The following is an 11,538-nucleotide window of genomic DNA, read 5'->3' on the forward strand; positions in this document are numbered from 1 at the left end:
TGACAAGCAATAGGAGACAAGCAGGAGAAAAGTCACTGTATGAGCCTCATGTTAATTTCACAGTTTCAATGTCTGTAATTTGACTACCTAGAAATGAAAAAGGTTCATCTTAACTGCGAAGCTAGGAGTAGAATATTGCCATCGGAGTGAGAAGAAACCATTTCTGGTTGGACCAATAAAACTAAACCAATAATAGTGCCATTACATTTAATAACTTGTTAAAAGATAAACAAATGGCATTAAAATGTTAAACACAAAAACAAAAATCTGAGATCCCAACTTCTCATATTGCATAGGTCACCTACCCAGTCTAAGTGGACAGAACACTCATTTGGAACAGTAAGAAGAACAGGTGATAAATGTTTGCCAAACAATTCAACCCCCAAAACGCTTGTTCATTTTTAAAACTGTTTTATTACAAGTAGATACTTGAGATAAATACTTCAGACCAAAATCCAGTAAGTCACATTTATTTTCCTTTTGGAGCAATTCTCAAAACTGGTTGTGTTTTATGGTAAAGAACAAAAAGTTACACTACATTTCAGAACGTTTTGTTCTTTAAATCCGGTCAGACAGGTGGGAAATATTAAAGTACTACAATTTAAATGAATAATTTTCCACTTCAGATCCTTTTCCCAAGTTGAACAAGTCCAAGTGAAAGAAACCATAACTTTTTCTGCTTTGGAGATTCATATCAGCTAGCGATGCACTTCAAGCTATATTAATTTGATTAAACAGTTTATCCTTAATAACCTGAGACATCAATCCATGTATAGCTTCTATGGTGGTCTTGCAGCTGAAAAACAAGCATAAATTCAATGTTGGCTAAAGACCGAACTAAACTGTCATTTTATTTAAAGATATTCAGCTGTTTTGGAAGTTCAGGGTGCCCATAACCCCATGAATCTCCACAACTGTCCAGAAAGGAAAAGTCATACACCCCAATTTAGCCATTGTTGCCAATAGCTTTGAATGCAAACTGATGGGATCTAGACACACAAAGACCAGTTCCAGGGAACCTGTTTAGCAATTTAGGGCATCGTTTGTTAATAATAGAAAATGAGCTCTGTAGTCTTCTGATCAACAACAAAAAAATTCCCCAAAATCCTGGGGGAAGAGAGCTACCACCTTTTATCAGTGCTTGAAGGTTCTCACACTTCTCCACCTTATCCCAACCTCAGGAGTTCTTAATTTTTAAATGAAAGTATTATACAAATGTTTCTTAAACTTTCAAAAATAACTGGTCATATCTGGAGCCTCTCATTCCTATCCATAGCTCTCCAGGATATGATTTTATTGGTTGGTTACCACAAAGGACTTGATAATTAAAGTTTAATACTTTTTACAGGGAAGAACACATGTATGCATTGTCTTACCTGTCTCTTGTTGCTTTAGCAAGTTTGTCCTCTGATTTCTTATCATGAGTCTCTAAACCCAGCATAAAACTCCCCCGTCCAAGCTGAGCTTCTGACTGCTCTAATTTTTCAGACAAATCAAAGACTTGGCCAGTGGTGTAGTCAGCATTCTTAGGAGAAAGCAAGCAATTACCTTTCTAAGTTTTAAGCTATAAACTCAAACATTTATACAGAAAAATAAAAGAACAACATCTAAGTCCTGCACATTTTAACCCTTATCTGCAATTTATGTACTACAGACTACAACTGCTATGTGAGTGGTGGCTGACAAAACAGTATCTCTACATCTGAGAAAGACTCAATACTTAAAAACTGAAATGGGTACTTATTATTTTCCAGCCACTCCTAAGTAATGAAACCAAGAAAGTGCAAGTAAAACTGCTCATTTTGGCTAAGAGAGAAGATTTCAAACTGGCTTCTGCAGGAGGAAGGTTTTGATGCTGCTGCTGTCCCCCTGAAGGCCTACTTTCCGTATATCTTGCAACCTCATTTTAACAGTTTCACCTGTTAGGCATTTACAGATAAAAACAGCAGTAGAAGTGTTTACTTATTCAATGCATCACCTTAAGTCATCCTATTTATTGCAGTGCTGTAAAGAGATATGTGGGTAAAAGATGTTTAAGACAGACATATGCACATAATAGCATATAATGGTACTTACAGTAAGCAAACTAGAAGAGCTGAGAGTGTTCACCCAGTACTTGTTCCACAAAAGCTCAAGCAATTTACGATCCAAAGACGATTTAAAGTAAGATACTTCTAATGCATAATACCTTTAAAAACAAATGTGCACACAATAAAATTCCATATAAATATATCTTGTTTGGCTCTAACACCCAAACGACATCCATCTGAAAAAGTCCTTATTAGTGACAAGTATCTTCAGAAATTCAAGGTATTCAACAATAAAAAAAGTTACTCCCACTTCCAACTCTAACTCTACAAGATGTTTTGTAATTATTTCATACATAGCCTTAATATAGGTTTACACAATCCCTATACATACTGCTGTTTTACTTAAGAGACTGCAAGTGTTTTTGTTAATTTTGTAAAAGCAATGCAATGACGCACTGTACAATAAGGAGGATCCAGGGAACTACAGACCTGATGTCCCTGCTGGGAAAGGTTATAGAGCAGGTGATCTTGGGGGAGATCAGACAGCATGGGGGATCAGGCCTAGCCAGCTTGGGTTCGTGAAGTGCAAGTCCAGCTTGACCAACCTCATCTCCTTCTATGATTGAGTGATCTGCCTGCTGGATGAGGGAAAGGCTGCTGATGTAGTCTAGCTAAACTTCAGCAAAGCCTTCTACACTGTTTCCTACAGTGTTCCTGTAGAAGGAGGCAGCCCATGGCTTAGATACATTCTGCTGGGTAAAGAACTGGTTGGAAGGCCAGGCCCAGAGAGTGGTGGTGAATGGAGCTAAATCCAGCTGGTGACTGGTCATGAGTGGTGTTGCCCGGGGGTCAGTACTGGGGCCTGTCCTATTCGATATCTTTACCCATGACCTGGATAAGAGCATTGAGTTCACCCTCAGTAAGTCTGCAGATAACAGAAGTGGCTGGAACTGTCGATCTTCCTGGGCCCTACAGAGGGATCTGGACAGGCTGGATAACTGGGCTGAAGCCAATGGGATGAGGTTCAACAAGACCAAATGCTGGGTCCTGCACTTTGGCCATAACAACCCCAAGCAACGCTACAGGCTTGAGGTGGAGTGGCTGGAAGACTTTGTAGAGGAAATGGACCTGGGTGTATTGGTCAATGCTTAGCTGAACATGAGCCAGGAGTGTGCCCAGGTGGCCAAGAAGGCCAATGGCATCCTGGGTTGTACCAGAGATAGCGTTGCCAGCAGGAGCAGGGAAGAGATCATCGCTCTGTACTCAGCACTACAAGAAATACACTGAGGCCCTGGAACGTGTCCAGAGAGAGGCAACAAAACTGGTGAGGGGTCTGCAGCACAAGCCTTATGAGGAGTGGCTGGAGGAAATGGGATTGTTTAGTCTGGAGAAGACGTGGCTCAAGGGAGACTTTATCATTCTCTACAACTACCTGAAGGGAAATTGTGGTGAGATGGGTGTAGGCCTCTTCTCCCATATAAGCAGTGATAGGACTAAAGGGAATGGCCTCAAGTTGTGCCAAGGGAGATTCATGTTGGACATCAGGAAATATTTCTTCTCTGAGAAAGTGGTCAGGCACTGGATTGGGCTGCCCAGGGAGGTGGTGGATCCACTGACCCTGGAGGTGTTCAAGAAATGTTAGGATGTTGTACTGAAGGACATAGTTTAGTGGGAACTATTGGTGATAGGTGGATGGTTGGACTAGGTGATCTTGGAGGTCTTTTCCAACCTTGCTGATTCTATGCCTCTTCGATATTGTAATTTTTTAATAATACATCACTAATTTTGCATATCTTGCATCAAATTGAATTAGCAACATTTGACAGCAGTAAATGTTACTAATGGACAAATAATTTTGTTATACCATACTTGTTTTTAAAGTCAAACTTTACTGGTACTATGCAATTCATAAGAGATGACAAAGTAGACAGAAACCTGAGCTATGTGTAGATGAATTACAGCAACATTAAAGTTATGCTAGATTTTATTTTGATCAGTAAATTCTTCAGCACTATTAGTGCTTAATTTCTATGGAAAGTTACTGTTACTATGAAACAATTAGTAGTGACCAGACTACCAAACAGTGAGGATCATCATTCAAGTTGGCTACATTTTAAATCTGTAGTGCAACTACCCATACTACTGAGAGGAAGCCATCACTCTAATCTTTTGTAATCAGTAGTTCAATAATGTGCCAATATTCCAGTTTTAATTCCATCTTTTTCTGTAACTGCTGTTTCTTTCTAGGGAAGACTGGAAAATATTTACTTTGGATGGAAGTAGCCTATAAGATAAGCCAGCTTCCTGAGATGGAGATTATGATGGTAACTGTTAAGAACTGTCAAATTAAAAAAAAACAAAAACAAAAACCAAAAAACCAAAAAACAACAGTAAACCCCACAACAAAACCCCCCAAATAAACAAATGAACTCTCCCAAACTGACCACTTCAAATAAAGAACAATAAAACACAGCCTCCTCTCATACATAAATACTTTGATTTATGGGCAGTGCCCATACAAGGACTACTCTGAAATGACAGAATCATTACAGTTCTACAAAGATTTCTGTGTAGTTACTATTCTGGATTTTTCTCAGTTTGTATAGGAAAATCAATTCTCAACTGTATTAATTTCTTCATCTCTTGAGGGTCTGACTCTTCATGCAGCTATAAATGCACTAAGAATAGATATCCATGCACCAAAACCATGGAAAAAAAGAGGCAATGGCCTACACCGTATCCATGAGCCTACCATGGCATCAATGAAATCTCAGAAGTTTTCTGTACACATTTCCTTAAACTGCAGGGCTTGTCAAACATCTGAAGATGGAATCGAAACCAGAATGGAAGAAGCAATTCCATCTTTCTCTCATTGATCCCTGGAGGCATTCAAGGCCAGGTTGGATGGGGCTCTGAGCAGCCTGATCTAGTGGGTGGCAACTCTGCCTATGGCAGGGTGCTGGAACTGGATGGTCTTTAACATTCCTTCCAACCCAATATCGCATCTCCATCATCTGCCTCTATCTTCCACTCCACCTTAGCTTAACCAGCAAGAATAAATTGGATCTGATCAGGGGACTGACTTGGCAAAACAAATGCTTTTCCAAGTAAGTACATGTATGTATGAAGCAAGGAACACTTGACTGGGGGATAGGAGAATGGTAAAAATTAAACTGCCTTTAAAATTCATGGAAACTATACTAGTGGGAGAGAAAAAGCAGTAATTCTTCCTGTTGCTGATGTTATCCCTTGAAACAGCTCCACTTCACCAAAGAGAGAAACAACTCAATATGATTGAAAACCTGCAGCCACATTAACAGTGACACAGGATAAAGGTATGCACTACAGTTGCTGTTACCCAGAAGAGCAGTCCTGCTGCTAAATCTACATCTGACCCTGCACTCCTTGCTCTAAGACAGCACCACTCCTTATAAGTAAACCAACTGCTAGCACTTTCAACTAGGTTAAAAGAAACTTCATCTTTAAAACAGTTCCCCTGTAGAAGATCTTCTGATAAATGACACACTTTTCCACAAAATCAACAGTGCTAATACAACAAATAATGTCACAATTTGAAACATACCTAGAAATGCAGTTTTTGGTGAATCACTAGGCTAAATACAAAAACTGAGAATTCGTGCTGCAGTTGGTAATTTTTATGTTACTTACTGTTTACAGTGAACACCAAAATCTTCTATTTTATTAAGTGGAATAGTTTGGTATTCAGAGGGACCTTCATCCGGAGGTTTGTATCCCTACAATTAAACAAAGAAAGGGCAAACATGGCGCAGTACATCTGGGACTTCTAAAGAATGACTAAGCTCTTGAAAAGCACGTCACACAAATTCTGATTTACGCAAAGAAGGACACTTCCATAAGGAAGATGACATTTCCCCCACTAGCCTGAAATTTGGAATTTTCTTATATCTCAGGTTTACATTTCGCTTTACTACGAGTCATTATGTTTGCAGGTCTGTCAAAAAGCGTTGGACACGAACAGGGCGGCAAGTTATGATTTGATCTTTTTCTTCTTCTTTTGATCAAAGTAGTAAAGAGCTTCTAATGCAAGACTTCTTTTCCTGTTCTGGGAAGTGATTTTGGTCCTTTTTGAAGGGAAGACAGAAGATAAGAGAAGGGGGAGGAAATATACTTGCCCTGCATATGCCCTAGGGATAGATAAAACTTCAGTTACCTATTTAGCTAAGGTGCTGCCTCTCACAGCTACTGACTAGCTTGCAAAACAATCGAAGGGCTCCCTAAAAATACCCATCTAATGTGCATTTTCTACAGAGGATTTGGTTTCCAGGTGCAGGATTCTTCTCCCTGCTCAAAATATAGCATTTATGAAGTGGTTTTGCCAACAGAGGTGAATATTCTTCTGAAACACAAATTGTACAAAGCTGAGCTTCTACGTATTTTTCAACTCTAAAATAACGTTGAATGCAAACTGGAATGTCTCATAAATATTCTTGCCAATTACAGATGAATGTTCTTGACACGTCACTGATAACTGGAAATTAAACTTCCAATTATACTTAAGCTTTATTAGATTGAAATAAAATAACAATTATGTGTGTCAGAAGTATAACCGTAAAACTACATGTGGAGATCCAGATCTTCAATATTTCGGTGATTTCTTAGTTTTTAGCCTAACCTTTCCATGTTAATTCACCTCTTTTGTGTAGTGCTTTTCTTTTTTGTTGGTTCATAGTGTTTATCTGAAAGAGGTAACTACAGAAAGTTTCAAATGTTTTTTCTAAAATGAAAAGCAGATTACAACATATGAGATCAAATTTTACAAGTATGTTAGGTCTAAAAAAAAGAAAAAAATTAACATAAATACATAAATGAATGACAGGAAAACTCCTTTATCTAGAGAGTCTATTTGATTTAAGACTGACAAAAATCTATTAAAAACATACTAGAAGTCAACTTTTCTAAATGTAATCAATATTCCCACAATAACCAGTATAGCATCAAGTCGTTACGAATGCACAGTGATACACTGAAGCAGATTTATCTGTCAGATGATCAAACTGCACTAATCTTTAGAACCAATCAATTACTTAAAGAGTGGTTATTGATCACACTGCAGGTAATTTTAAGTATTTACCTTAGGATATGTCCTAAATGCACCAAGATTTACTTTTCCTGCAGATATTGTTCTTGTCGGATCAATCTGTAAAAAATACAAGTAATGCTTCTTACGTAACATTTAATGAATTATTAAAATTAATAGTGATTATATTTCAGAAACATAATTAGTGCAAATTCTATTCATTTAGTCATAAACACTATTTTGTCAGTTGACATCCATGAGCTTTTTAAGGACCATTTTTCAAACCCATTTCAGCATTTTCGCAAATACTTGAAAAGAAATTGCACTTAGAGCAAGCAACAAGCCAGAATAAAAATCCACATTTTAATCTTACAACACATCACAATCTTACAATCTTACTAGAGCTAAGAAAGATCTTGTGATCTGCTGTACTTTGGTGGAAGAGATAGAAGAATCGCAAAGGAATCTCCTTGAGAACAAACTTACTGATGTTCTGCCTCATTTTAAAAGAAAAGAAAAAAAAAAAGAAAAAGGAATAAATGAAAATAGAAGGAAGTCCCAAAGGAAATGTTCTGAATCTGTAAAATATCATAACATGGGGAAACTCATATGGTAGAAATACTTCTTAGGGTGATTTATCCTCGTCTAATGGAATTCTAGCATTACCTATATCCCTTCTTTCTGATTAATTTCAGTCTTTTATCCTTTATTTCCTTCAGCAGCAATAGTTGCACAAGTTGTACTAACGTAAGTTTTATTTTGATTTAAAATGTGATCTGCAGCCTGAAAGGGCCCAGTTTCTTCAGATTTTTTTCTTCAAAGACTTCCTAGAATCTTTTACTTTAGACCGTGCCACTCATTTCAGCTAAAAGGCATTTTAGATTCAAAGTAACAGAACTGTGTGAACATAATCTACTCACTTTTCAGAACAAGCAACAAAGAGAACAAATTTTTCTTATATTGTAAGAGGTTGAATATGGATTGCTAATGCATTTTTTGCAGAAGTACCGACTTCAAACTAAGAGCAGCATATAGATTTGTACAGCACTACATCCTTTGGAACAATAAAGCAAAAATGGCCTCAGTGAACAAGACTATCAGTTTGACCAGCATGTGGCAGCAATGCAAAAGTAGCAATAACAATTTAAGATTTAGATCTAACACTTCCATCCTGCAAACTGCACATTACTAGACTGCTAATGGACAAAAATCTAGAAGTCACTCCCCTCTCAACATAACTTGCTATGCAGTTTTATAAGCTATCAGACAGTACTTACCACCACTGCTACAAAGGGTTCTTGAAATTGCTGATTAAGCATCTGAGTACTGACATCGATCCCGGAGAGCCAGCAGCCGTAGCCAGGGTGACTGTGGTACCAGCCAATTGCATTTTCTAGACGACCAACCTAACAGTGGTGAAGGAAAACAAATCCAGAGCTCTGACCCTCATTCGTAAAGCATGGGCTGCCCTCTACTGGGCCTTCCAGCACACTACAACGCAGCAAGGGGATAAAAGAATACACCACAGCCTGTATGCTAACTTTAAATATTCGACATACACCTTATTTTGCTTAACTACCTTCCAGAAACCGTAAGATCTGTAGTATTAGCTGTCAGAGCCACTACCTCAAAACAAATAACTCCAAGGACCTGGTGACAACAACTTCAATGACAGCTGAAGTACAGAAGAGGTTCCACAGGGTGAGATTAAGTAAAACCAGGACTCTCCAGCGTGGGATTTTTTTAGAGTGGAAATGATGCCAGTATGTAGAAACGCATATAATGTATAGTAAGCCAATAGAGAATGAGCACTATTTAGTACAGAAACACGCTTCAGAGGCATACAGTGAGACCATTAGGTTTAAAGAAATAGAAACTTGAGCATTTTTGGAGACCAGAAGTGTCAGAATTCATTGCCACAGTACACAGTATGCAGTGAAAACCAAAAGATTATTTTCGGGGATTTTTCGACTAAAGAAGCTCATAACAGAAGTTTCCAAATAATACTCCGGGCTATCTTTACAAGTACCCCAAACAAACAAAATCAAAAATCATGGTTCATCAAGGAGAATAAACACCCACTGCATTTAGTTTATTGTAACTGGTCAAGAATTGTGTACTGGCTATTCAATATTGAGTGAAACTATTTCTGTACAGCCTTCGTGGCAGTGTGTTCAATGCATTTAGCTGCTTGGTTTTGCCAAATGCTGAGCATGCCAGGAAGGTTAAATCTGGAAACTATAAAGAGAGACAGAACACAGTATCTACTGAACTGAACATTCACTTTATTTTTGAATAGGCAAAACAAATAACTTTATTTTTTTAACCATCTTAACATCAGATCCTGCCTGTGGAGGAGCAAGTAACTGCAACACTAGCTTCTGCAAAGCACTTATGCAGAGGGATATTATCAACATGTAATCTAATATTAAAAAGAGTTATTCCAGGACAAAGTGCTTGCCAACCTCAGATGTAAAGCAGCCAGCATGCACACTGTCAGAGCTCCAGCAAAGCCAAGTTCTTATTTTTGCTTGATTTTCGCATCATGAGTACTCCCATATAAACCTGGGCTGTTTTAAAAGTCAAATGAACTGAACTGTATATGTAAATACCGATGCCATGCTCTATACTTAAGACATTTTTTCTACCTAAGAACTGGGTAGTACAAACATATCTTCAGATAAAAACACCCTTTCATTTTCTACACTTTTCAGCAACAATAGTATTAAAATCATTACTTGAATAGCTTCCAGATACAGTGAACTACATTAAATAGTTACTTTGACATTTTCTCTTAAAGAAGTGTGATAAATTATTTAAAAAAAAACTCAAAAAAAAACCTCAAAAAAAACACCACAGGTCTTAGAATGTATTTAACCTTTGGACTGTATTTACTCTCTTTCGAAGTCATGATCCAGCCTAATTTATTTAAACCTCCTTAAACCCACGGAAAGCTGTGACTATAAGCACACCTCTCCAAAATAACTCAAATAGCTGTATCTTTCTCTACACTATGTAAGGACCCTACAATTTAAAATACTTCAAGGATTAACGGCAAATCAAAGGTTAAACTGGGCCTCAAACTATTTGAGCTTGGACAGTTTGAGGGATTTCAGTGCTTATTTGCAGTGTCAGAGTGCTGTGTGTTGGCAGCAGCAGGCCAGCAACTGCTCATATGCCATGCTGGCTTCTGCATCAGCCACAGAGCAGATTAATATTTCACAGAATCACATAGTTGTATGGATTGGAAGGGACTTCTGGAGATAACCACCTCGCCCAATCCCTGTGCTAAAAGCGGGATCCCTATGGTGGGTCACACAGGAAAACATCTAGGCAGGTTCTGAATATCTTCAGAGGAGATTCCACAACCCCTCTGGGCAGCTTGTTCCAGGGCACCATCACTCTTACAATAAAGTTCTTCCTTATGTTTGTATGGAACTTTCTGTGTTGCAGATTTTTTTTTGTTGCTTCTTGTTCTGTTGCCACATACCACTGAAAAGAGCCTGGCTGCATCCACCTGACTCCTACACTTTAGATATTTACAAATAGCAATGAGATCCCTCAGCCTTCTCCAGGCTGAACAGCCCCAGCTCTCTCAGCCTTTCCTCATGCAGGAGATGCTCCAGGACCCTTATATCTTTGTGGCGCTCTGTGGCACTCTGCAGGACTCTCTCTAGAAGCTCCTTGTCTTTCTTGAACTGGGGAGCCTGGACAGAATACTCCAGATGTGGTCTCATTGGGGCAGAGAGGGAGGATCACCCTTCTTGACCTGCTGGTCGTGTTCTTTTTAGTGCACCCCAGGATCCCATTGGCCTTTCTGGCCACAAAGGCACACTGCTGGCTCATGGCCAACTTGCTATCCACCAGGACACCTAGATCTTTCTCCAGCAAGTCAGCCCCTCCTCTCCAGCACCTGCTCCTCTCCAGCAAGCCAGCCCCTCACCTGTACTGATGCGTGTGGTTATTCCTCCCCAGGTGCAGGACCCTACACTTGCTCTCACTGAAGCTCATCACTTTCCTCTCTGCCCAACTCACCACTTACATTTCTGCTACCTTTCTGCAAGTGAGAAGTTTACCGCGCTTTCAGACTTAAGACTTCAGAAGGCAAGAAGGTAAGAGTCATGCCATATCCCCCCCCTCTGCGTACCTGCTTGGCGTTCTCGATGTAGGCGGCCATGTACTCGTAGGCGGCCGCCTGCGCGTTGACGCGGGTCTCGGTGCCCTCCACCGGCAGAGCGAAGCTGTCCATGATGATCATGGTCTCTCCGTCCACCTTGCCCAGCATCAGCCCCATCACCTCCAGGTTGCCCCCAGAGCGGGCGTGCATCACCATCTTCAGCAGGGCCAGCGCCGAGATCTTGCAGTACTTGAAGTAATGGTGGCTGCAGCGGGACAGAGGCCGCGGAAGCGCTCAGGGCCTGGCCTGGCCTCGCCTCGCCTCGCCCCGCT

At 39.6% G+C, this 11,538-nt stretch overlaps 1 protein-coding gene across 1 annotated transcript; it reads right to left on the reverse strand.

Moving 5' to 3' along the window:
* Positions 1 to 394: 394 nt before the first annotated feature.
* On the reverse strand, positions 395 to 11,489 carry COPS5 (COP9 signalosome subunit 5). The gene is made up of 7 exons (XM_003205096.4): positions 11,237 to 11,489; positions 8,367 to 8,495; positions 7,144 to 7,209; positions 5,700 to 5,785; positions 2,077 to 2,188; positions 1,377 to 1,525; positions 395 to 796 (listed from the first exon to the last, which is right to left on the reverse strand). The coding sequence occupies exons 1-7, from the start codon at positions 11,420 to 11,422 to the stop codon at positions 712 to 714; spliced, it is 813 nt and encodes a 270-aa protein (XP_003205144.2). The 5' UTR covers positions 11,423 to 11,489; the 3' UTR covers positions 395 to 711.
* Positions 11,490 to 11,538: the final 49 nt, after the last annotated feature.

The sequence above is a fragment of the Meleagris gallopavo genome, chromosome 3 (genome assembly GCF_000146605.3).
Source record: "Meleagris gallopavo isolate NT-WF06-2002-E0010 breed Aviagen turkey brand Nicholas breeding stock chromosome 3, Turkey_5.1, whole genome shotgun sequence".
Classification (NCBI taxonomy): Eukaryota; Metazoa; Chordata; class Aves; order Galliformes; family Phasianidae; genus Meleagris; species Meleagris gallopavo.

Excerpts from the sequence above, each read along its gene's own strand:
- COPS5 (XM_003205096.4), bottom strand. The coding sequence starts at position 11,422 with ATGGTGATGCACGCCCGCTCTGGGGGCAACCTGGAGGTGATGGGGCTG. Across the intron at positions 7,210-8,366 it reads AACCCTTTGTAGCAGTGGTG|ATTGATCCGACAAGAACAAT; the intron begins GTAAGTACTGTC and ends TATTTTTTACAG. Across the intron at positions 2,189-5,699 it reads TTTGGTGTTCACTGTAAACA|GTATTATGCATTAGAAGTAT; the intron begins GTAAGTAACATA and ends TTGTTTTTAAAG.